The following is a 27,416-nucleotide window of genomic DNA, read 5'->3' as shown; positions in this document are numbered from 1 at the left end:
TAGCCAACTTGCACAAGAATACTTCATTTATTCTACGAATAACGAAAAGATTATTTACACAATTGACAACATGTTCAATGCGTTGTGTCTGTGGCATAAACATAATCAGAATGAGTTTTATGCAAGCATACCATCCATCCAAAGCCGGTGCACCAGCCTCGGGCAAAGTGACAGTAGTGAAAACAATGCAACAAATGTTTTGAGCTTTCAACTGGCGAGGCTCATACATCTACACATGAAAAAATGGCGAGCACCCACTTCGGCCAACAACAGGGCCTGCTTCAGTTTAATGTTATGCGCACCACAACAGGAGGATTTTCCCCCCAATCAAAAATCAATCATCGCTGTGCACAATGTTTTGGACAACTCGTGAGGCTATGTAGGCGGCCTGGGTGGCCGTGGGCCCATAGGTGGTGGTGGTGGTGGCGGCGGTGGTGGTGGTGGCGGTGGCTGCTGCTGCTGGATTACAGCTGGGTTGGTTTGTACAATCTGCTGTGGATGGTACATGTAGGATGCTGCTGTGGCATTAGCATACAGGTGCTGCGGAGCAGGAACCTGCTGCACCTGCTGGATCTGCTGAACCTGCTGTAATGGCACTGCCTGGTGCGTCGCCTGACCAGGTGCATAGGTGTACGCCACTGTCTGCCCTAGATGTGTTGTGGCTGTGTAGGTGTAACCAGCTGCTGGGTAACTGTTGTACGGGACAGCATAACCGGTGGCTGGGTAGCCTTGCTGAGGCAGGTGCACCTGGTACTGAGGGTAGGCAGCCACAGTTTCCACAGCAACAGGAGCTGGGCCTGCAGCTGCGGATGGCAAAGGTGTGGCTGCTGATGGTGTTGGTCGCTTTGGGGGAGGCGGGGGTGGTGGCAGAGAATCTGCCACAGATGAAGGTATGATCACTTTGACCTTCGTGCGGTGCTTGCGTTCTCGAGGTGGTGGTGGAGGCGGTGGCGGTGGTGAGGGCGCACCACCACTTGATGGTGGCTCTTTGCCTGGTGGGATACCATCTGCAAAGGTGACGGACTTCTTTGGCTCACTCGACAGGGTGCCCCTACCTGCTGGTAAAAGGATACCTGCAGGGGGTGGAGGAAGCACCAAGCAACGAACTGGTGGCCGTGGAGGCGGTGGTGGTGGTGTTTCTTCTACGGAGCTAGATGAACTCACAGACGATGAGGAGGATGACCCCTTGCGTGGCTTGAGGCGCAAGTATCTGGGAGGTGGCGGAGGTGGCGGTGGGGAGTTGTCCTTCTCTTCAGAAGGCTCGGCGCATATCACTGGGCCACTACCAATGTCTTCCGATGACGAGCACGCCACTTCCTCAACAGCTGCGAGACTGATGTCTTCCGTGTCCACCACTGCCACAAACATGTCATCCCCAGAAGATGGAAACTTTTCTTCATCTATGCAGACTTCACTTCCAATTTCTACTTCAGTGCAGACCTCTGGTGCCAACAGCTCTGAGGGTAGACTTTCCGTTGCACTTACGCTTTCTACATCTGACATCTGAGGAGTACTTGACTGTATATTCACTGCAGAATTTGCTTGCACTTTAATGATTATGGGCCGTGACAGACTCTTGCTGCTGGAAACTTCTGGCTGCACAGAAGGTTCAGGCTTATGCACTGCAGGCTTGTGCGTGCTGTTTGTCGTCAGGTCTTTCTTTTTAGGTGGAGAGGATGGAATACCTTCAGTGCTGTTATGTGACTTTACAGTACAGCCGTGTCTTTTTCTGTGCAATCTCTTTGAAGAAGTGGTGGGAGGAAGACTTGAAGATGCAGCAGCACTAGCTGCTGGATCAGTGGCAAGCACAGTATTAGCGACATCCAAAGTAGGAGACGAACTTGAAATGACTGCAGATGTACTAGCTGCAGCAGGTGCAGCTGAAATAGCAGCCACAGCTGATGTGCACTGTGCATTGGACACGAGTGATGTGGGCGAATGGAGGGATGTTATCACCGGCACTGAAGCTGGCACAGCAACAGGCACAGCGACAGCTGGAACAGGAAGTGGTGCTTCAACAGAAGGTGATGTTATGATGCAGGTGTCGACAGGTGCTGAGAGTGGCAATGCTGAAGCAGGTATAGACAATGGCAACGTTGAAGAGATGGGAATGCCAGCAGAGACGATGGACCCAATCGGACCGAGGACACAAGATGTTAGGCTGTCTGCCACAGCTGGACCAATGGACGCATGATAGGCAACTGCACCGGGGGCAGGTACAACAGCTGGGCTGGGTGCAGGCACAGGTGCTGGAGGTGGCACCACAGTTGGCACAAAGGGAGAACTGCTGACTTCGCTCTCACAGGCCACCTCAAGGGCTCCGATATCTTCAATGGCTACAACAGACGAGCCCTCTGATGATGACAGCAATGGAGATGGCCTCGGCAGAGAAACCTCTTCAGCGGGTTCACTGCTGCATTCAATCAACGCTGCATTGCCCATGTCTGAATGATCTGGCTCCATGCTGTCTTCGCTAGGCACTTCAACCTCTTGCGCTACCTCTACCTCAATGCAGCTCCCAAGGTTCAACTGTTCCATAAACTTCTCATACTCAGAGTTCAGATCTTTATCAGCTGGAACAGCTGGCACCCGGCTAGGTTCTGCACATACGAGTGCTACATCTGAACCATTAGATGTGCATGGACTAGTACAGCGGTCCAGCTCCTCCTCTGTCTGCTCTGCTTTCACAGTTTTTTCCATTATAATTTCATTATCCTCAGCAACACTTTTCAGAGTCTCCAATTGGCTGCTTAAGCCTTCCACAACATTTTCATGCTTATCTAGTGAGCTGTAGGCTATAAAACGGTTTTCCTCCAGAGAAACCTCACAACTTGGAAGCAGGTCATTCGGGTCATCAGAAATGTCCATGTCAACATTTTCATGCTTCTCTAGCGAGCTGTAGGCCAAAAAACGTTTTTCCTCCAGAGAAACCTCACAATTTGGAAGCAGGTCATTCAGGTCATCAGACACGTCCATAGCATCAAGTGAGTGAGCTGTTTCCTTCTCCTCGTTTAGCAATGCGACATCTTCCTGGCTAGGTTTGGTAACAGAACATAAAACGTTGTCAGCAGGTTCGAATTTTTCAACATGCTCTGCAGTTTCCAATGGCTCTTGAAGAGTATCTTCTTTTCTTGGTGATGGTGACTCGGGTTTCTCGGATGACACAATATCCATATCTTTCGAGGCCTCCGTGTTTGTTTTTTCTTGTGGCTCTTGCTCTGGTGTTCTTGGTGAAGCAGCTTTCGAATGCTGCAATACACTAGCAGTTCCTGCACGTGGTGACAATGTTACAGAACTATGGTCTTCTTTTGCTGTACCCAAGTCCATACACGGATCAACAGATACCTCTTCAGACACAGCCTCCAGTTCAGTCTTGCAATGGCTTGCTTCACTTTCTGAATCCAAGTCCTTAGCTGGTACCTCTGGACTGTCCATGTTGTCATACAAGCATTGCAAAGCTTGGAGGCCAGACATAGCATTAAGGTCAGGAGATACTTGATCATGGGACACTTGATCAGGGGACACTACATCAGAGGGCACATGCTCAGAGGTGTCTTGTTTTTTCACCGTTTCTTTGCATGGAGATGCTTTCTCCTTTTCATCTACAGCATCTTGTAATACGCCCTTTTGAGCTTTCCGCTGTTTGTTACCTTTGCCTCTTTTAGCAGTGTCTTCCTTTGGCGTCTCTCGCAGAGTTTGTTTCTCTTTTTCTTCCTCTTTATCACTCACCACAGGAAGCTTTTTCTCCTTCTTAACTGCAGCATTACTGATTTTACCATAAATAGGGTTGCACCCATATGAAATAAAAGGTTTACTGTTTGTGTACCTGATAAGAGACATTGGCCAGTTGATTTCTTTCTTCCGATCGACTGTCTTCACTCTAATGCAGTCACTGCCTTCTTTTCGGGCTCGCTCCAATGCTTCACTCCTAAGTCTTTCTCTCTCCTTTTGTCCTAATTCAGCTTCTTGTTTAGGCTGCTGCACCTTTTTGCTTTTCTCCTGCTTTGGAGGGGACTCTTCGTGAGATGATTTCCTGCGCTCTGAACTTGCAGAATTGGGCCTCGGTGACCTATGGCTACTTTCTGTATTATCAATCTTGCTGGCCTTCGAGACACCTGGCTCAGACATTTTCTTCTTGGATGCCGATTCACTGCCTGAAGATGATTCACTTTTTCTTTTGCGGTCCCTACTTTTGTTGCTACCAAGTCTGTCAGTTGCCTTATCGCTGCCAGTAGATTGTCGACCACTTGGTGTGCGTTCTTCCTTCTTGTCATTTCTAGTTTCATTCTGCTCGCTGGCACAATGCTCTGAGCTTTTTCTCCGTTGCTCAGCAGCTGGGAGTTTCACAGTGGTCTTCTCTTTTGATGGCTCAGAAAAACTTTCCTTCGCAGTGCTACTTGTTACCACCTTAGCAGGAGCTGGTTCGTCTCTACCAACATCAGGTTTCCTGGAGCTGTCATCATCCAGCTTAATTTTATGACTGCTCTTTGCACGCTCGTTAATCTTGTTGCAGGCAGCTGTGCTGACAGGTGGCTCAGGTGCAGTTTTATGGCTGCTCTTGGTATGTTCGCTAACCTTACTGGAGGTAGCAGCAACAACAAGAGCCTCATCAGCAGTTTTACAACTGTTCTTTGCATGCTCACTATTCTTACTGGAGGCAACAGCAAGAACAGGTGGCTTATCAGCTTTGTGGCTGTTCTTTGCACTTCCATCATTCCTATCAGAGGTATCAGCACCGGAATGTGGCTTGTCAACTATTTTGTGACTGCTCCTTGCACTAATCTTACCGGAAGTACCAACAAGAGGTTCATTGGCTGTTCTGAGATTGCTCGTTGCATGTTCACTGATGTTGGTTAAGGTGCCAGCACCAACATGTGGCCCATCCGCCATTTCAATACTGCTCTTGGCACGATCACTAATCTTATTGGAGGCATCTGCACCAACAGGTGGCTCGTCAGAAATCGTATCACTGCCCTTTGCATGGTCACTTTTTTTGCTGGAGGTACCTTTGCCAAGGGACGGCTGATCAGCAATTCTGTGGCTGCTTTTCATATACTGGGTGCCTTTAGTGGAGCTGTCTACAACAACAGGTGGCCTGTCATCATCAAAAGGAGCTCTGTCAAATTTTGAATGTTGATTGCTGGCTGCTTGAGGAACATCAACACTTCCTGTGGGCTGTTCCTCTGTTCTTTCAATACTGTGGCTGCACTGTACTTTATCTTCAATTTGCTTGCCCTTTTCTGAGCTGCCCTTAGAAGCATGACTTGGCTTCTGACGACCTTCTCTTTTAGAATTCGAATCTTTGACAGGCTTTGGCAAATTTTCTGCAGTGGCTAGATCATCACAAGCTACCAATGGAGCGGGGCCATAAAAAATGTTTTGCGGTGATACAGAACTATCCAATGAGCCTTTTGTAACACTGGTAGTGGAGGGGATACTGCTTGTATGCTCTGTAGTTGGTGTTGTTGGTTTACTAACGGCAACCATGCCGTGGGAATCGGCAGTTCCTGAGGACTTGGCAGAACTTGCTTGCGCAACCTTTACACTGCTTGCATGTTCTGTAGTTAGGGATGTTGGTCTACATATGGCCACCATACTCTCAGCATCAGCAACTCTGGAGGGCTTGGCAGAACTTGCTTGTGCAATCGTCGCACTGCCTGCATGCTCTACAGTCAGGGATGCTGGCGTGCCTGTGGTCACCATGCTGTGAGCATCAAGAGTTGCCAAGGCCTTGGCAGAACTTGTCTGTAAAACCTTAGCTTTGCCTACATGTTCTGTCGTCAGGATTGCTGGTTTACCTATGGCCACCATGCTTTGAGTATCAGCAGTTCCTGAGGGCTTGGCCAAACTTGCCTGTGCAATCTTAGCAGCCTGTGCCTTCTTTGCCATTCTAGCCATTTTTTCTTTGAGCATCTTTGACTTCAGCTTCAGTTTCTTCCTCTTTTTCTTCAATTTTTGTGGGCACTCGGAAGAAGAGGAGGAAGAAGATGAGCTGCTTGAGCTGCTTGAACTAGAGCTGGAAGAAGACGAACTGCTTGAACTGTCAGAGTCTGAACCACTGCCAGAACTGCTTGAACTTCCGCTACTGCCAGAGCTGCTGCTCCTTGATGAGCTTGATGATGAGGAGGACGACGAAGATGAAGATGATGAGCTTGAACTGGCAGCCTTCGACCTCTTCTTCACTTTCTTCTTCTTCTTTTCCCGTGGCTTACCCTTTGAAGATTGCTGCTTCACCTTAGCCACCTTTGCAGTTTTCTCCTTGACGGGCACTATGAGATCTGCAGTTGATCCTGCATGTTCAATTTCTGCATTTGAATTTTTCTGCTTAACTGCCTTGCTGGCATTTTTGTCATCTTTTGGATCTTCTGAAACTTCTTCCTGGCATTGTAAATGCTGTCTATCTACTGTTGCCAGCACACACTTCTTAGTAGCCTCTATTTCTTCTAGGAACTTTTGTTGTAGTAAGATATCATCTTCACAGTTTTCAGAAGTATTTTCAGGTCTTTCACCCGCGTGATGTATCTGATAATGTTCTGCCGAGTCTTCTTGTTCTTTTTTTTCAGACAATTGCATATCAAAGCAGACTTGTGAATTTTGTGCCTCAAATTGTTTCTGTACCTCGACACTTTTTCTTTGACTGACAGTTTGTTCACCTGACTCAAAAGAGCATGTGGCTAAAAAATGGTGCTCACCAATGGTTCTTTCATCATTCGCTTCAATCTTGTCATCAAAGGACAACACTTGGTCACCGGGCACAGTTATGATCTTACTCGAAGAACCTTGACACATATCTGGACTGTCACAACTGTCTGCTTCTCCAAGAACATCAAGTGGGCTGTCCTCACACATTAGGTTTAGAACTGGTTCGTTTCTTTCCGGGTAATCACCAGCTTCATCGTGTTTTTTATGGCTTGAAGGCTGTGAACAGTTAGCACTAGGAACGAATTGGTTTTTATCATTTAAAGCAGCTGCTTCCTCCAAATTCCTTGGATGATTAGCAGCCTTCTCTTCTTCTTCGTCCTGTTGATCACCAGTCGACTCATCACCGTTCACTGCATGTGCAGTGCCATCATCCTCTGGGGCTCCTGGACTGGACGCCTGCGGCTCAGTGCTTACTGCTTCCACCCTGGCTGTTTCTTCCTTCTTGTGGTCGCCAGAAGTAGCCCGCTTTTCTTTCCCTTTCTTGTCATCCACTGACTTCTCCTTTCTCTTCTGACTGTCTGCATTGCTCTTTGCACGGCCTTTGGAGCGGCTCCTGCGCTCCCTGCTCTGTGACCGCCGCTTCGCCTCCCTGCCACTTCTGTGCTCGACCCTGTCCTTGCCCCTATCCTTGGATCGGCTCCTTCGTCGCTCCCTAGATCTGCTTCTTCTTGTGTCCTTGGCATGGCCGGTCTTTCTGTCTCTGGAACGACTACGCCTTCCTTCTTTCGACTTGCTCCTCTTCTTATCTCGTGGAGAACGGCTTCGGTGACGCTCTCGTGACCGTCCTCTTCTCCTCTCCCTCGATCTGCTCCTTCTTCGCTCTCTAGACTGACTTCGTTTTTTGTCTCTCGAACGACTGCCTTTTCGTTCACGAGATCGACTTCTCTTGTCCTTGGACTGCTTGCCGCTGTGAGGACTCCTACCACGTTCCTTTTTCTCAGCTTTGGCAGTAGCACCTGTACTGTCTTTCTCCTTTTTCTTCTTGCTACTGCTTGTAGGCGGGACAGTAGGAGGCCCTGCTTTCTCCTTCACAGACTCGCCATTCCTGTTGGCGCCCTTGGGAGTCTCCTGTTTTTTTGCATCAGAACTAGGCTTCTCAGAATCAGTTTTGTTTCTTTTGGCATCAGTTGATGCTTTGCCTTCATCTTCAGACTCCTTCTTGCACTTCTTCTCAGGGACACCTTCAGTTGCATCTTCAGGTAGCTTGAGCTCAAACTTTTCACTCTTCAAAAACTTGACAAATTCAAATTTTGGCTTGACTTTAAACCTCTTGGGAGGAGCTACAAAGTAAAAATTATTGTCTTGCAGCTCTTCTGCCTCACCAGCTGGCTTTTCATTTTTCTCAGCCTCATCCATACTTTTACTCTCAGCAGCCTCAGGCTGCATCGCTTCACCCGATGCAACTGTAGCAGCTTCTGAAGCCTCTTCGTCTGCTTGGTCGTCATCTTCTTTGAACAGTGCGCTTGAAATGGGTGCCACTTTCCCGACATTCTTGCGCGCAAAACTGAATGATAGGGCACCCTTGGCAGGCTTTGTCACTGTGGCAGCTCTCTTCACTTCCAGGGCTTTCTGCAGAGGCTGGTTTGAAGTAAGTGAAAATGCAATCAAGCGCTTCTTGGCCAATGCCTTGCCAATGAGTAGCTTGGACTTGGACTCTTCCACACGGGGTGGTTCCACTTTGGGTGGTTCCACATCAGGAGGTTCAACATGTGGTGGTTCAACATGAGGTGGTTCAACATGAGGTGGTTCAACATGAGGTGGCTCAACACGAGGTGGCTTGATACAGGGTGGTTCAACATGGGTTTGTATCAAACTTTGAGGCTCTGCTGGAGGCAGCAATGTTTCAGGAGGTGGTGGAGGTGGTGGCAGCAAGGGCAGTACCGGCTCAGGCAGAGCTGGCGTGGGCTCCTCTGGCGAGTACTTTTCCTGGCCTGGGTCTATGACACCCAGGGCTGGGGGTGGGGGTGGTGGAGGTGGAATGTCATCTGGAAGAGGAATCTCACTGGGAAGTGGAGGCAGGTCGAAGGGGCTAGCATCAGCAAAGAATGTTGTGGCAGGGATGCTTGCTTCTTGTTCATCTTCTCCCATTTTTTCTTCTTTTTCTTCTGTCTTTTCTTCTTCCTTTTCTAGTTCCCCTTCTACTGAGCTCTCCGGGGAGCTTTGCGAATGGCTGCTGCGGTCATCTTTTTTTGCATTCATATCATCGTCAGCACCCCAACTCCCGTCATCTACCTCATGTTGGCTTTCATCACTGTCATCACGGACAGGAGACTGCAGTGATAATTGCGATTTTGTCCGTTCTGGTGAATCTATCTCCTGAAAACGTCCTCTTGAGATAAACTTTTCGCCGGTACCCATTTCAGTCGGTCCCCTACAGCAAAAGGAAGGAAAAGCAATGCAATCTCAGAATTCTGCACATTATGAAGTAAAGAAAAAAATTGGTACCAAAAACTCTATTGTTCCTACATAATAATAATAATAATCTTCATCATCACCACCACCACCAACTGCAGCCCGACAACACTGCACGACAGACGCCTCTCCTATATCCCTCCAATGGACCCGATCCTGTGCCAGCTGCACCTATTTGATCCCTGCGAACCTCCTAATCTCATCTGCCCACCTAAACTTCCTGCCACCCCCAGCTACGCTTACCCTTTCTTGGAATCCAAACCGACACCCTTAGGGTTCATCAGTTATCTTGCCTAGAGCTGTGCATGGGCTCAGGCCTCTCAGCCCTCTGCCTCAGGCTCGGGCCAGGTCCAAGCAAGGTATATATGTCTCAGGCAGGCCGGGACCAGACCAGACACTGTGCTCCTGAGCACATATTTAACTTTTTCGAAAGATCGGATATGGCCATGTCGCAACTGCACAGCATTTTCTCGTGTCCCCACGCAAGAGCTTCCGAGTTCTTTCTTTGCGTTGACCCACCTTTACTTCTGGCCATGAATGAATCCTTGCTAGCCATCAAAGACCAAGCAGAGGGGCCGTTTGTGGGCTATTGAGCATCGAGTTTCGCATCTCTACTTTAGTAACACCGGTGCAAATGTTACGGTATCCGTTTCAAGATTCGTGCTGCCCGTCGCCTATGACACGTCTGTGTTGTGGCTTGCTCTTGCCTCGACGTGGCCTTAGTTGAAGTGGGACATAGCTCAAAGAATCCGCAGTGTCCGAGTTTCATCTTTTTTTGTCGGCACAGGCAATGCAGTGACGGTGCCTTGCCAGCGCTACTGAAAGCAGCCGCGAAAGGCACACGGTGAGCCAGACAAGTTCATTGAGTACTTGGCCACAGAATCAACCCATTGTTTAGATTTAGAGCTAGTGCACTTTTGGAGCAGCAAAGAAGCCGCTTACCCAAAACTTTGTTTACTTGCTAAGAACGTGTTAGTCACCCCAGCCATAAGTTGGAGCACCAAAAGGAACTTCATCACTACTTTATTCATGATCCAGGAGCACCGCAAATGCTTCAAGCCTTCATATATGCATCACTTGTAGTTTTTGCATAAGTTAGAATGATACTGCTATGAACATTCTACAATTTTTCATCTTAAATGTGAGAACTCAACATTTCAAAATCTTAAATAAAATCATTTTGAAATTATTTTAATCAGTATCATTGTTTGCACTGCAATTATAGCATGTCTGTTTAGGCTGGGCTCGAGTTCGGGCTCAAAATTTGGGCCCGTGCACACCTCTAATCTTGCCTTTGCATTACATAACTTGCACATGCCCACTTGATTTTTTTCTTGCGCTTGTTCCCTCACCCATTTGGCACTTTTCCTATCTCTTAACAATACTACCATTGTCCATTACATAGCTCTCTTTGTAGCATTCAATTAAGTTGAACATTTTTCGTTAGCCTTCACGCTTCTGCCTCAAAGGTGATTACCACAAGACACAGCTGTTATATACTTCCCTCTGAAGGGTAACCTGCCATGCATAACCTGAGAGCCGAATGCGCTCCACCACAGTCTGATTCTTCGTCATGTCCCTCTCAAGATACGAATCTGTGGCCACTACCTGTCGTAAGCAAACCTTTACCACTTCCAGTACCCCACTTACTATTGAAAGCTGATGTTACTTTCTGAGGCTGCTGAACATTAATTTCCTGCATTTTTAATGCACGTCATTAATCATCCTTTGCAATTTGTCACCTCAGCTACTCAGCAAGGCAATGTCATCAGTGAATCTCAGATTACTGCGGTATTACAACTATAACAATGGAGCACAATGCCTCAACTTTCAGCCCGGCCGATACCAGATTTTTGCCGCTGATTATCCAGACTATTTTCACAACCGCAACCAGGTTGTGCAGATTTTTTTTTTTTTTTCTGCCCCTCACCAGGCCCAATATGAGGGAAGAAAAAATCAGGGCACCGAAAATGTGGGCACTCACCTCATCACTGCCACGTGGGCCCTGAGTTCAGCTAATTGCTGGAGGCGCCGCTGCTCCTTCTCTCGACCACGGTCCTCGCGCTTCACTTTGGACAGCACGTTGCGGCCAAACTCCCGTTGCTTCAGTTCTTTGAGCCTCTGTAGGAGGTGTACATTGCCAACAATAGATTATCCTAGCATTAGAACAGTGCTGATTTTTTGTGATATCAAGGAATGCGATAAAGGTAAAATTATCCTTCTGCCAAACATAAAATTTGAGTAACAGGACTGGAAAATAACTTTTTTGATCGTTTCTGATGTGGAACTTCAATATAAGAGAACTTCTACGCTAAGTCAGACGATATTTTTGCACTTACTGTATTTTTGATATCACGATAAAACTAGCGGCATACATTTTTGGTAAGTTCCTTGCTGCAAAATTACTTCATGAAAGAAACCACACACATTACATAAGCCCTAAGTACTTATTTTACATGCAACTTAATGACACGGTTGGAACTGGCACGCAAAAATACATGTTTCCCAAGGAGTTCATAAGTGAAACTACATTAATGAAAGCTTTTGGTCACCTATCACATGCAAGACCAGTTTATTAATTTATTAATTGTTATGGTTGCTAAATACCTATAGATAACTATTACAGGCAACCTAAAATGGGACACCCACAGTGACAACATTAGCACAAAGGCACTTAATAAGCTTTGCTTTCTTCACCGAAAATTAAAAGGCACAACTCCTAGCACCAAGCTTGAAGCATACTGCTCTCTAGTCAGACCTACTCTTGAGCTTGTTTTGACAGTATGAAACCCATACTATGATAAGGACGTTGCTAAAATAGAGTGCATCCAGTGCCTTTCTGCCAGATTTATTCTTTCCTATTACCATGGAACATCTTCGGTCACTAAAATATTGAGTTAGTTCAACGTGGAACCCCTTAAAGTACACTGTCAGGTCTCCAGGCTAACATTCTCATGCTGCATAACAAGTCTGGTTTGTCACATCATAACTATATGGACCACTCCAAAGTAGTACACCCCTATATTGCCAGGACCAAACTTCACCAGAATTCATACTTTGCTCTCACAACACCACATCAGTGGAACTGTTTGCTTCCATTCAGTGTTGAACATCTTAACGAAAATATGTTTGCTGAATTGTTACTGTAACATTTGTAACCTCCTGCTTGGGCATCACTGCTGCCTGAAGTATTTAAAATAAAATAAATAAGAACCCTTTTACCCCTTAAATTCTGTCATGAATGGTATCCCACATTATAGAGGTAGACTTGCTGTGTGGCTCAGCAAATGAGATACAGTTTCATTTTTAAAACGACACCCCTTAAGTGCATAGATGATACAGCAACACCATGGTGGGGCTCCATTCTTAGCTTTGTAAAATTCTTGTCTTTCGCGCGACTCCTCCGAGAGGGGAAAGATGCGTAAAAATTAGGGGTGTGCAAATATTGAAATTTTCAAATACGAATTGAATATTCAATAGATGATCAATGAAAAAGACCACAAAATTAATAATAGTAAATATTGTTCAACTTGTTTATTTCAAAAATTGAACTAGAATTGCACAAAAGCATATACCCTAATAAAAAATTCAGTATATAGTTTATGCAGGATTCTGTACACCAGTTTTCTGTATACGAAGGACCTCCATGAAACGAGGTGGAGCTGTCATATTCAAGCTTACTGCAATAAACTCATTAATTAGACATTCTAGGGGCTTTTTGGACCAGAAAAAAATGTCCGAATTGACTGAAAGCTTGAATTATCGAACAGGCAAAAAAAAAAAAAAAAGCCGAAGACAGTCTGCGTCGCAGGAATTTTATCTGATGAACACCTGCATGATGGTTGTCTGCACTTGAGATGAAACCCAATTCGGAACGATGTTTCCTCTCGTCTTTTCAAGTGCTTTGCTTTGTGTGCACTGTCGGGAAGGCCCTTTTCACAAAAGGGACTGTCCCTCTTCACAGAACAGATTTTTGAGGATGCATCTCTGCACTGTTTATGTGGTCAAGCATTGTGGTGAAGCGTGCAGTGTGGTGAAGCTGCGGTGAACTTGAAAATTTTTGGTGTACTTGAAAATTTTCGAATAATTTGAAAATTTCGAACATCAGTTTTTCAAATACGAATCGAATAACAAACATATTCAATTCGTATTCTAAACCTTTAATATTCGCACACCCCTAGTGAAAATGTTGTGCAGTAACAGTGCCAGCAAATGCCACACTATGCAAAGGCTCAAGGGAGCTATGATGCAAGAATTTGAGCAGTAGATTCAGTGGCATCATAATTAATTCCTTCTCAGTTGATATCCCAGCTTGTGTCTCACCTTGGCTATAAATCGTGTACTGGTGGATTTTTAAGTTTAAAGAGTGATTTTGTAAAAACAGGATCCCCTATACAGGAATAAGTACATAGTATTTCATGCACATCCTCAAACAGCAGTCAACAGAGTTCACATTAAAAAGTAGATATGGAGCTGTCAGTTTTTTTTCCTTTGTCTTTTTTTTTAATTTTTCATCGTTGAACGTCAGCACATTCTTGTGATGGATACCCACTTTTTAACAAAGACTGGGGATCAAACTGGCCATGGCAGCCGCTTTTACGATGCAGGCATAAAGTGAGGCGCCTGTGCGCTGGGCGATGACAGTGAACGTTAAAGAAGCTCGGGTGGTCGCAAATACCTGGAGCCCTCTACTATGGCATCTCTCATAGCCGAAAACCCTAGAAAACATACCAAATCAGACCCTTTTTGCATCATGAGGGTCTTTAGATTGGCAATTACGTTTCTGCCTGCCGTCACTGTGTTGGCTTGCCAACAGCGCAAAATGGTGTTGTGAAGCTTTGATGTGTTTATAGTGGTTTGCACTGGTCAAAAGGAAAATGACTGCTACAACTATAGTAAGGTAAGGACATTTTTGGCTTATAAACAGCATTAGCTTAATGGTGAAGCTCAGGTTGAAATACTGCCCTAGTCTCATCGCCATGGAAGATAAGGACATTTTGGCTTATAAACAGCGTGAGCACTATGGCAAAGCTCAGGATGAAAAACATCTCTACTATCATCACGATGGCTTAATTACCAGCTACTGCATACATCAAAATGCAAAGCTATAAAATGAAGTGTTGATGCGGCACTAAAGAAACAAAAATGATTTAGGTAAGCCCAGAGTCTTCCACTAATCCAATGTTCTATTTTCTTTACATAGGTATGTATTCAGTGACGACCTAAAAGCTGTCCTTGAGCATGCACGATGTGCCACACTGTAATCACCAGCACATCATCTATTGTCACTAGGACCAGCTGACGTAAAACGTCACTGAAGCAGCTGAAATGAGTAATTCTGACATTTACTACACAAAGGTTCTACAAGTCATGCTATCAGAAGAGAAAGTGGATTCTTGTGGGAGGCAATGGACGGAATGGAACACATTTGGCAACTGGCATGTGTTTTATTTTTCTTTGTCCCTTTTCTTTTAATGTCCGCTTATTGTTGTGCTGGATATCCACCTACAGGGCAAGAAGAATGGTAGCACAGCTGCATTAAAGCATTACCTGTTTGTGAGCATGGTCATAGGAGTTGATGTGGTTGTCAAATTCCTGGTGCTTTGTGTACTGCTTGTCGCACAGGTCACAGTAGAAATTAGCCTTAAGGCTTGCTAGGGCTTCTTGAACTACCTTTTCTTTCTCCTGAACAGCCTGGAGAAATAGAAAATAAGCGTAATCAATTTTACCAGCAAATCACACTTCCTATACCATTATTGACGCGAGTCAGCAGCCCAAACCAACTAATCACTATGGAAGACAACTGAAGGAGCTACTTTCAAGTCAAAACGTCACTGATAAGATGTGGTTAACACAGAGAAGAAAAAAAAAAAGGGGGGGAAAGGGGGGGGGGGAGAGGTTGGTGTGAGGAAGAGGGACTATGCTATGACTTTTTTTTTCTCTATGGCAATGCACTCTTCAGTGGGTTTTCCACTTGTCTAAAAAATTGGCCGACAGTGAATTTTAACCTCTGTGCCATTTTCATGCAACAGGTGGCACAAAGGTTTAGCGGGGAGGAGGAATCTGAGTAAAAGAAATGGCCAACCACAGTGCTTTTATTGCGCTTCAATAGGTGCCCTTTGCTACACTGGAATCCCAACAGGACCAAGCATAATCTAGGCTTCATTATTACATATGATGTGTAGCACTTCAGAAAAATGAGCTATCTCTCGTGCAACATTATGGAAACCGCAGCTTTGACACTATACTGGTACAAAGTATCATGAACAGTGAACAGGTCTGAACCAGCCTGCATTTGCATACGCCGCAGGCAACTCTTCACACACCGATTCCAAGGTATCAACAAAAATTTCATTATAAACTTGAATGTACAAATATGTAATGCTTATAGTTATACATACAAACAAATCAAAGCATTCCATTATCCATTGTTAATAAAAACAGCACGAACAGGAAGACACAAGAGAGGATAAAAGGAAGCTACAGGACAAGCGCTGACTCACATTTCAGCCTCAGCCTTTAATCCAAGGCCCAGACAAAAACAAATGTGACGAAAACGAAGCTTCACGTGAAACATCCTTGGGTTCATCTGCTAAATAAAACGTCACTCAAAAAGAAACTTCTTTGCTTTAAAGAGCAAAAGAAGTCTTTGTTTCTTTTTTGAGTGACTTTTTGTTTAGCAGATGAACCCAGGGATGTTTCACGCGAAGCTTCGTTTTCGTCACATTTGTTTTTGTCTGGGCCTTGGATTAAAGGCTGAGGCGTGAGTCAGCGCTTGTCCTGTAGCTTCCTTTTATCTTGTCTTGTGTCTTCCTGTTTGCGCTGTTTTTATTAACAATGGATGTTTACCAACTCGCCCAACAAAGTATCTTGGTATTCCATTATCGCCTGCTTGGTAGTATCGTATCCAGACACCATTACCTTGTATCTCTGTTTAAGTTCTTCTGTCTCCTCCTTCTCAATTTCCAGTGTTCTCCGCTTCTCTGTTGTCTCCTCTGCATAGTCCATCTATACAAGTACAACAAGAGGTGTTGAGAATGACTTTTTGGAAAGATGCAGCTTCTAGCTGCATCTTACCTGAAAATGCATATTTGAAATGCAAAACGCCTGTATACTGTAAAATGTTGGAACACGTTAAAGAACACTAAATGGCCAAAACTATGTCAGTCTACCGCTATGGTGTTCATTAACTGGATCACTCTGGGGCATCAAACCCTATAGAACCAAACCAAATCACTCAATATGCGACCATGTTATTGCTTGACCTAATTTAGTGTAGGGACTCTCAAACAATGCTCCACGAACCCCAAAATCCTTATGCTGCCCCTTTATATTGCTCTCCGAGCATCCAACTCAGACCATGCCCTTCCCCCTCCGTACCTTTTCTTCACCCAGTTCACAGCAGAAACTGACAACTCTGTGACAGCCTAGCACAGTTTCATTGCTACAAAGTCCATGGACATTGAGTTGCTGAATACCTGTATGCCCTTTTTAGCATACACCTGGCAAGGAATGAGAGACAAAATGCGAGAAATTCTTTAGCACAAGCTGGTGAGCTTACTGATGTTTAAGAACTCCTTGCCATACCATTAAATAAAAAATTACTAGTACTCCATCAACTCTTGCTTCGGTTACAAGCTTTACATTTTGGCACAACTGTTAATCACACAGCTGTAGTTTAATTCTTTGAGGTATCGCTTGGTAGCTTTCCCTTTCAATGGTACAACCAGGACTCAAGAAAGCCAATTGTTAGTATTCCAATGCAAAGCAGAAATAATTCTTTACAAGCATAATTGAAAATTTGTCGAAATTGTCACTATGGCTGGAATTATAACATCAAAACAGAAGTTTGGGATCTTGGAATCATCTTGTTTCAAAGATGCACAATAGAAATTCATGGAAAAAAAAAAAAAAAAAAAGATATGACTGGAGGCAAACTCAGTCCAGATGAAAATGGTAGACGTACTACCAAGGTCCCTGTTCAAAGAAATGTTTACCACATTCCATAGTTTGAATGAAAAGCAAATTATCTGCAATATCAAGGATGCTGCATTGATGTGCAACAGAGAAATAGACGTTAAATGCAGTCACACTCCGAAAATGCTGCTTGCGGAACTCTTTCTGCAAAAGTGAGCTCACACAACGGACTAACTACAAGACAAGCTACGATGATTGTTTTCCACCTCATAGCAAATACAAGCTTTCACATAGACTAGGCCTGAAGTGGCCACCTTCAATATGCAGTTTTATTTCACACAAAATTAGTGTGACAAATTTTATACGCCACAGTGTAGCATTCATCGTCTTAAATATAACAAGTGAAAGAACTAGGACTCGCTAGCGGTTTCATACTTCCATCTCCATTCTCCCAAATCCCATGATGTCTTCTTTGATGATGATGGGCAAGGGATCAGTGCGTCCTGAAAAGGAACAAAAATAAAAAAGGAATGTGCCTTTCTTGCACTATACAGCACTGCACATTTCATCTTGAAGCAGAGACCCCCCACACACAAATGATCCCCAGCATTAGACATAGTGATGCCGATCAAACATTGAAAAAGGTTGGCAAAAATTTTGTACAGCCATTTTTATGCAGTGCTCACATCCACCCAATGCAATCAATTGCCAGCAACCTGACCATCAGATTTACATTTTTTTTAAAACTCCCTGCACTGGCTCACTATAGTCATTACTAACGCAGTAATGAGGCTTCGCTGACATGCATCTCCCATGACCTGAAATTAAAATTTCGCGATATAATACTTGCCATGTTGCTGTCTGTGCATTGGTTTAAGAAAAGGGTGCCTGCCATCCACACCTTGCAAAGCAGCCACCTCTCAGCATGTCTTTTGCATACAAATTTCCAAGATGTACCTCAGTACAATATACTATAAGTACCTTGCAGGAGACTTGGTGCAATCACAACACTTGTTGAGCACTACATTCACATAGAGAAGTAGAATTTTCTACTCTCCTTGATGTGCGTAGGTAACATAACAGAGAAATAAAATGCAGGTATCTGAAGAATGTGCAAGCGGTTATTTAAAAGGTATGCTGACAGCCTGGCTACGCAAGCAGCTGCCTTTCTACATAAAGAAAGAGGCGCCAAACACAAGTACTCTGGAGTCACACTTTATTAAGGGCAAGTTTATATCCCTTGTCATGCCACACTCTGAAAGCTTTGCTTGAAGTTTTCATGGCTCTTTCATGCTGCAAGTGAAGGTCCCGCTGGTGTGTTCGCAGATGTCACCGCATACACCCTGTTCAAACATAAGAAAAACTAAACGTTAGAAATCAATAACAGATGAAATGGCAGACACCATCTGCTTGTACATAATGTGTACAAAAGAGCTATTTCACAGAGCATGCAAGCAGGTTAGTTGCATAAAGCAACTAATGGTGGCAATCTGTAAATATTCATTTGATGCTATGTCAACAGCAGCTTGACAGAATTTTGTTACCCCTCAAGAGAACTAAATTCAACCTCATGCCTTACATATCATGTCTTGATCCAGTGGGCACAAAACACAGCACTGAACAATCCTCTAAGAGCTGGTTGGCATGAATGGACATATTGTAAAACTGTGCGATAGGAACATCCCCTTAACATATATAATAATACACTCATGCATTACTTTAACATTTTTTTTTTTTCTTTTCAACCGGCATTTGACACAAGGGAGTTGACCTATATGCGGAGTCAGCCCGTTTAAGGGGTGCAAGTTGGCTTCAGCAGAGTGGTGGACCAAAAAGGATCACTCAAGGTAGGATGGGCATTGAGTCGACCATATTCAGAGCTGACTTGTGTGCAGCACTGTATGGTAGCAGTAGAAGTTCAACGTAATTTAGTGAGACAAGGTGCCCAACAACATAGAACTTCAAGTTAATTTCACCACAGGCAGTCTGTCTTAAAGCGCTCATTCAAATCAATACAGGAAGAGGAGTTCTCTTGGCTCCTGCCATGAATTGTGGTCACCACAGCAATGAATTCAGCCTGCACACTGGCACCACAGAATACCTCTGTCCACCAAACGGTACAGAGAAGAGTTGCACAAAAATTTTCCCATCTTTGCATTTGGCAAAATGACCTATCGGGTTGGAATATATTTAGCATTGCACTTTGATTATAAGGTTCACGCAATAAATGGAAAAAAAAAAAAAAAAAAGAAATACGATTTGACTCCCTGCTTTCCAACTACGAGACTACCAACACATGATTAAAGGAACCAAAACATCACCATGATACAGCAAGGTATGGTTGCTTATGGTGTTCAACACTTTCCTGCCCACGCCAGTAGAGGAACTATTCTATCAGTTCCGTTTCCTGTTTCCTTTTCTGCTATGCAGTGGAATTTGAAACACCTTCTGGAGTCGGGTCAGGTTCATGGAGGGAATTACATTAATATGGTAACATAAAAGGCATGTTTTTCATTTTATCACATTTTATTAATGGCCAGCAATGCGATTATTAAGGCAACATGCGACATAACGAAGCCCATACAACTAATTGTGAAAATAGTACAAAATGCTCTCACGATGCCGATAACATGGTCAGGTGACAAGCACATATTGTTTGCAGCATGGTGCCAGTGTTTGGTGCTACTGTCCACGGAAATGCTCAGGTGCATCTAAGGACAGGTTTTTGGAAAATAAGTGATAATGAAACAGTGTCTAATTGACCCGGAACACCAACGGCATCTGTTGATAAGTTCTGCTTTCTTCTTCGAATCGTTCTGCAGCTGCCGCACTCTCACCTACAAATACCCTACGTGTTCTAAAGGCTATGGCGTCAATGTAGTTTGGGAGGGACCGTTCGCTGATGGATGCGCAGAGTCATGCCTTGCGCTATGAAACTGCTGGGTGTCGATTTCGGCACTGCTTTGCCAGCTGGCACGATATTTACTACAGATCGCATTTTTTTGCTTAACTCTAATATTCTGCACATGTTGATATTTAGTGATGTAATGCACAACTTCTTCCTGCAGAAAAAATATAAGCAACTTTTTTGTGTGTTACTTGGGTGAAAAATCATTGTTTTTATACATTTTCTTTTCTTTTTAGTTGCAATTTTTAATGAATTTTTTTTTCATACCTTTATGCACAAACATGCCGATACCACTGCCATTATTGAAAATTCCCTTTATAAAATTTAATACCATACCAGTGTATACCAGCAGTGCCAAGCATGCTGCACCCCCCAAGAACTACCAATTTTTCAATGAACAGGAAGGTGTTAACATCCTAAAGTGGCTCACTCAGGCTATGAGGGATACTGTATTGGAGGGCTCTGGCCAATTTCAACCATGCAGAGTCAAAATTGGTTTAACAACCTTTCACACTGAACAGAATAGTTAGGAACATGGCCATTAAAGAAGTATGAAGTACCAAATGAGCCTGGCAAGTTATCCTATTCAATGGGTGAACTGTGCAGCTTTGAACATCTCAGCCAGGACACAGCCTCGAACTGCGCAGTGTTCACACAGAATATTGTGGCAGATATTAAATAGATCAGCATTCTTACAACAGTTCATGCTACCACAAAAGATAGCAGTGTGAACCAAATTTCCATGGACAGAAATGCTACCCACAGCCTTGGTAAGTAGGATCATGATACCAGAGGTGCAAGGGAAAACGGAGCTGTCAGTGCGAGTAATTAGACATGGCAAATGCCAAACAACATGAGTCTAATTTCTCGGCTCCAGCTACACGTCGAAGAGAAAAAGAAAAGAAAAAACCCTTAGGACAATCTCATTCACAAGGTCCCTGCTGTTACCATGGTGTCTCATGATAAGCATAAGAAGCTCTCAGGTTTCTTTTGAATAAAAATCACTAATGTAAAAGTAATTTTAGCTGAAAGAACAAGCACTTTAAGATCTTGAGAAAACTTGGTTCAAAAGATAACAGTGGATAGTGTGCTGCCCTAGTATTTTAGCATAGCTTTGTTATCGAGCAGAATCACGAGTAACATACTTCCAGAGTTACAGTATGAGAGAATATTTTTAAAGATTCTTTTGTTTTTATTTTGCACTACAAACAACCTATGTGTAGCACTATACATACAGCTGATACTGAATACATCAAATTCTAAGGCGATCATGAAACAGTTTAATATGCTGATAATTTGGTACATAATAAATGGCAGCAGATAAGCTTATCCATAACCACCAGCAAACCGACAGCACAATGCTCGTTAGGTGTTGCTGGGTCTAACCTGCTTCACACTGATCCAGCAGCAAACAGTGCTTTGGAAGTAGCCGCACCATATTACCAGCACCCTAAAAACACAATAATATCTCATTAAAAAATAAGGTAAACTTGCTTCCTGCAAAACCTTTGGTAGTGAAGCAAGCAATGCACACCTAGTCAGGGCTGCTGCTACACTTTAATCAGGTTGGCTTCACCGTGGTATTACAAGCTATGTACTGAATGCTGCATTTTCCATATGATGCCACTGCCGTGCAGAAAATCAGCACCACAACACAAAAGGCTACCACGAAGCATAGCTTGTCCCAAACCGACCCTGCCACAGAATTTTACAGGTATTTTTTTTTTTTTTTTTTTTTTTACCTTACAGAGATGTTGAACTCCTTGCCATGGCTGGCAATGGAGTTATTATCTTCAGAGTAGTGCCAATGTTTTTCAATGGCATTAATGACTATCACAATGCAGGTGTGCCCTGCAAGCTTTCACTGCCTTTCAGAGCATAACTAAGCATGAAGAGACGATGAGGACAAATAGAAGATGGCCTGTACGATCGATAGAATACATTGTTATAATCACTAAGGAAACATTCTCACCAAAAATGTGAGCTTTCATAAGCCAGAAAAGGCAGAGAAAATGAAAAAAAAGAAAAAATGCGTTGCCATCACTTACTGACTTCACTAGTAACATGAATGATTAACATTTGGATATGGTTTGGTTTGGTTTACAGGGTTTAACATCTCAAAGCGACTCGGGCCGTGAGATACGCCGTAGTAGAGGGCTCTGGAAATTTCAACCACCTGGAGTTCTTTGATGTGCACTGACATCGCATAGCGCACGGGCACCTTGCTTTTCGCCTCCAACAAAAATTGGCCACCGCGGCCGGGATTTGATCCCGCGTCATTGGGCCCAGAAACTGAAATCTCTAACCTCCGAGCCCCTGAGGCAGGCATTTTGTCATGGATCACAGAGGTTAACTGTACCATTTCATAGTGGCAACTCATCTTTTTCAGTAAAGGCGTCACTGGGCAGACTGGCAGGATATTTTTTAACCTCAATTTTCTCTGCAATAAAATACATCTTCTGCTGCCAGGGAAAAGGCAACATAATAAGTAGGAACCAGAACATCAATTTTTCATCGAAGCTATGACTGGACAGAGGTTCCCACAGTGTCCTTTCAATGAGCATGATACTAATTCTCCTGAAGCAGCTCAGAGTGTCTTGCAAGCTGCCTGCAACAACTGTCTGGTCTCACATATTACTAAACAGGCCTGAGTTTTTAGCCAAAATTTTCCTCTGCAGACTGCATACCAGTTGCGAGCCATAGCCTAGAAAAATACACCATACTTATATGATTTTCTTGCAGAATTCCATCTCTCACATTTACAATTCTTTGTGCAAAGCATGAAACTTGGAAAACTGCACTACCTGCTATTGACTGTCCTGACCTACATGCTTTAGTGATATGGTATGATATGGTAGCGAGGTCAAACTTCTGACTATCGCTGTGACTGACGCTGTGGTATGGGGATGGCTCCACACAGGGATATTAAAAGTGCATGTGTATATGGCACAGGTTAAAACAGGGCAGAACTCAGGAGCCGCTAAATGCAACACTCTGTAAATTCTGTTTGCTGGCCAAATGCATCACTACCAGAAGTGCTGCACAAATAATTTGGCAGTTTCTGGACAATCTCCTCTACTTCCAGAAGGCCTTGAAAGTTTTCACCAACAAGAGATACTGAATTTTGAGAGCAGTCACCTTAACACAGTGAGCAAGCTGCTTGAAACACTGGTTGCAAAGGCATAAGAAATCTTGGGCTGTTTTCTCACATGCAACAGTGACATCTGTGAAGCATATCTTGTGAGTTGAACACCACTTTCACTAATTGGGGGACATTACAAGATGCCATCATCACCAACTGCATAATGTGCATGCCCATAATTTTGAGACACAATGTGACACTGGTAACAAAAATGCCCAAACATACGAACCTTGAAAATTGCAGCTAGGTGCTACCCAGGACCACTGGAGAAGATGATGCATGGCACGTCCCCAGGACACTTCTTGCCTCTGCCTTGGGGAAGCCTTGCGAAGCACTGAAAATGTGAGATGTGATATGAGAACAATGCGAACGTATAATGTGGACAACTGCTTGGGCAAGAACAGTGCATCACTCAACAATGCAAAATTAGTGGCCTTCATATTGAGCTACCCTATGACATACCAATGACAATTTTTGTCCATGAACATGCAAGGTGCATACAACTAAATAAACAAGAAAAACAAAGATACAGCTAAATAATTCACATAATGGCAAAAATTTTTAATGTTTAACTCTTTCCTGCCCACGGGAAAAGTAGTGGTTTTTGGGTGGTGTCATTAATATTTTTTTCATTAATTAAGCTTGCTTGGTACAGAACTGGTTTGGTTTGTTGGGGTTTAATGTCCCAAAGCAACTCTGGCTATGAGAGACGCACGCCGTAGTGGAGGATTCCGGAAGTTTCGACCACCTAGGGTTCTTTAACGTGCACTGACATCGCACAGCACACGGGCGCCTTGCTTTTCGCCTCCATCGAAAAGCGGTCGAGGTCACGATTCGATCCCGCGTCCTTGGGAACAGTAGTCGAGCGCCGTAACCACTGAGCCACCCCAGCGGGGTGCTTGGTACAGAATTGTCCAGTATCAAATTGTAGAGGAGGAATTTCTTTTCATAATGGTATTAGTGACAATCGGCATATTTATTGAGTGAGTGGTGAAAAAAAAAGAAGAAAACTCTCAGAAAAAAATTGATGCAAAAGAAATGCACAATAGCATCAGTTTCTTGACATAAATAAAGCATAAAAAATTTTCAACATACACTTTTTTCAGAACAGGGACCAATGCAACATTGCAGCAAATTCTAGCTTTCTGTGTACAGTATTTGCTGAGTTAAGAAAGAAAAACAGCAGTCGAGGCCGACTACGTCGAGGTCGCCGCTTGGCTGTCTTCTAGCGAAAAATGCGGCTCTCTGCGCTGCCAGCAGCAAGTAATCCGGCCTGAGAGACGTTGGCACGGTGCAGGTAACAGTTCTGACCTTCAGAACACTGATCTCTTCTGATCAGCGCGCAGCAAAAGCAGAGGAACTTTTCGGGGGCGAACGCGAAACTTTTCGGGGCCTGGCTGTTGACGTTCCGCATCGGTCTGACGCAGTTTCACTGTCTGTGCTAAAGTCTTAAAGAGCTGAATTCATCTTCAGAGTCATCACTGCTGCTGTTCGCATCCCAAAAAGGAGCTCTCAGATACATCAACTTCTGTGGAAACGCGCCGTTTTCGCGCAGCAGCAGTACACGACCTGGACACCATAGTGTAAACAAGGAGCGCTGATCACCCGACTCCAAAGACCACCTGGATGGGCGCGGCACGGCGGAAAAAATAAAACCGAAAGCGAAGCTAAAAAAAGGGTTCTTCTATTTCCCACAGGATGACTCCACTTGTTGAGGAGCGCTTTGAAAGCGAAAATTGGAATCGTGAAACCAGCGATAGTGGGCTATGGATGGGAATAGGCGTGGGCAGGAAAGAGTTAAGTTGAAAGAAAGAAAAGTGTTCAGATACACACACTGCTTGCAAAAAGTTATGATTAAAGCATGGCAATGAGGCCTGCAATTAAGAGCAAGAGAACAGGAATGCCTTACTTGGGGCAGGAAGCACCACTGAAAGTGCGCTAATGTAGACACATGAACTAGAGCACACAGAAACAAACCGAATCACCTTTTTAGGACAGATTACACAAGGAAGAAAACAATTATTCTGCAATATATATATAAAGATTAACACTGCTGCCAATTACTCTGCTGACTAATTGCAGTTGTAAACAGAGTCAACATTTTAATGCAACAGTATTGGAGTTGCTGTCACAACGAAACTTTGCCGTCGGATGTAGCGAAATTCCCAAATTGGTAGAGATAGCTGGCAACAAAGGACCAATCAGAGAGCACAGCCAAATTTGAAAGAGGTTCTCCCAAAATTGGGCAAACCACTAAAATATACTGCCAAATTGGACTGGAAAAAATTTCTCTCAAAACAATGCCCCTGGAGGACCTTGGTTATAAAGGACAATTAGGGTGAATGGCCTTTTCATGTGGAGACTCCTGAGGTAGGTGCGGGGTACTGACCCTCTAATGCTGTTGCACCACCTCACAAGAGTGCTTAAAGTCTCTTTTTTTCACTCAGTTAACCAAACCACAGACATAAAACGTTTCACACTCATAACTTCACACGTTAGAAGTGTCTTCTGGCAGGCTAGTTGATGTAAATCATTCATTTTTCAAAACTGCGCAAACAAAACAAGGACAGAGTGTGAAACACATAAATGCTTCACACGTTAAATGGCTTTTTGTTTAGAAGAAAAAAGTGCGCCAAAATATTTCCTAGTAGCGTGCGATGGTAATGAATGGAAACTGAGCTCCGCTGCAGTTTTTTGACAACAGCAGCATGTCAACAAGCTAGAAGTCAAGTTAATCCAGTGCAAGGGTGATAAATGAATGCTACTGCATACGCTGCCACTGTAAGCTGTTCCGTTCGCTGCATGTCAGCACTGAATTTGAGAGATGAAGGAAGAAGCAGGCAGCATGAACTCCAATTTGTGCTTGTTTTCTCTGTTCAATCCTTTAGTGCTGGTTTGCTAGCTTAAGTTCACAAAACAGGCTAGCCTGTCACCTGTACTCCAGAGTTTGTCATCATGCTTTACTATGTGCAAACCCCAACCAGACGGCCTTTTGGCCTTGCATACAGTAGTACTCAAACCACAAATTTCAATAATAGGCAGAAGAGGCCAAGCACCGAGCATGCGACTGACCTGTCTGGATGAACTCGTGGTGAACGCTCATGCCAGCTCGTCCCAAGAAAGCAGCCGCCGAGACGACATCCGGCAGGTAGCAGGCAGCCCCACACGCAGTGCGCAGTGTCAGCGGCTCATGTCAGCTCAAGTCGGCACCGCCCAGCTGCCAGCTCTAGGCGCATGCACCACACTACTGCGATGCCACCGCGGCACAACCACACCCCCGAGTCAATCCCGAAACTGCAGGCTCAGCTCATGTCCATAATTCAACACAACAGCTTCCAATGCACTCTCACCAAGCTAAATGAGCTTGGAACACAGGCCTAAATGTCAGCATACCTTATCTTCTCTACTTGCGCATTCCAGAATAACCATGCTTTCTCTGTTGTTGCTACTGTGTAAATACCAGTCTGGCTTGGTAAAAGCAAATTCGAAGTGAACGTTAATAAGGTCACATCTGTTTGCAAAACAGCACATATTATAAATGCCATTTCAGATGCTATACAAAAGACCCCTTAGATAAGTATGGCAATAATAACTTCAAAAGATTTGATATGCTGATCCATACACATTCAGCTAAACCCATAACTTAGATTACAGAGGAAATGACTAAAGATTGAGCTCCATGTGTGTGAAAAAGAGAGCGACACGACGAAGGCGGCAGTCACTCACTTCGCCACTTAGGTAGCAACCCCTATGCAAACGAAGGTGACAGCAACACGCACAGCAGTTTCGATGCCTGTGCCACTCTGCGGCTCCGTAAGCACTCCCTAACCTGCTCTCTGTTTTCTCTTCGAAAAGTTTACTGGCTTGCTTGTTAGCCATGGCAAAAGAAATACCTTCCCTAAGACAGCGGTGTAGCAATAGCTGCAATGACCAGGCCGGCACACTTTCAGAGGTGAAAACAGATCATGGATTTACGAGGAAGGCCAACTATCATGCAGTGCCAGCCCACTCAAGCTTATTAAACAACCATAAACTGTTGCTTGATCTGGCTGTGAGGTTGTGAGAGATCTAGAGCACAGCAACACAGGGAATCGAGTACCAGCACTGCCTCGCCTCGCATATCGCTGTATTGCACTTGCTCATAGCCTCATAAAAATGGTAAGCCGGCCATTACTGACAAGCAGATTATATTCCCTTTATTTCAATTTTGCACCTAGCTCATAGCTAATGCAAAACCTCTATGGCGGAGGTGCTGCAGTGGCGGTGATGACCAAGGCGGCATGCTTGCCGAGGTGAGGACAGAACTCAAAGGAGAAGCTATGCGACAAACTGAAA

At 44.3% G+C, this 27,416-nt stretch overlaps 1 protein-coding gene across 3 annotated transcripts in view; it reads right to left on the bottom strand.

The window, feature by feature from the left end:
* Window positions 1-8: 8 nt before the first annotated feature.
* Window positions 9-27,416, bottom strand: part of LOC146185029 (uncharacterized) — a 37,712-nt gene continuing 10,304 nt past the window's right edge. For all 3 annotated transcript variants that reach the window (XM_084606003.1, XM_084606004.1, XM_084606005.1), the window contains 5 exons: window positions 17,467-17,534; window positions 16,036-16,122; window positions 14,665-14,808; window positions 11,099-11,235; window positions 9-9,073 (listed from right to left, as the gene is read on the bottom strand). In XM_084606003.1, the coding sequence (XP_084462129.1) occupies window positions 376-9,073; window positions 11,099-11,235; window positions 14,665-14,808; window positions 16,036-16,122; window positions 17,467-17,534 (9,134 nt within the window). In that variant the 3' untranslated portion in view covers window positions 9-375. The remainder of the gene's footprint in view (window positions 9,074-11,098; window positions 11,236-14,664; window positions 14,809-16,035; window positions 16,123-17,466; window positions 17,535-27,416) is intronic.

This window comes from Amblyomma maculatum, chromosome 6 (assembly GCF_055883805.1).
Source record: "Amblyomma maculatum isolate TAMU_Amacu chromosome 6, ASM5588380v1, whole genome shotgun sequence".
In the NCBI taxonomy this organism is placed as follows: domain Eukaryota; kingdom Metazoa; phylum Arthropoda; class Arachnida; order Ixodida; family Ixodidae; genus Amblyomma; species Amblyomma maculatum.
This window is presented reverse-complemented; position numbering and strand designations above follow the sequence as displayed.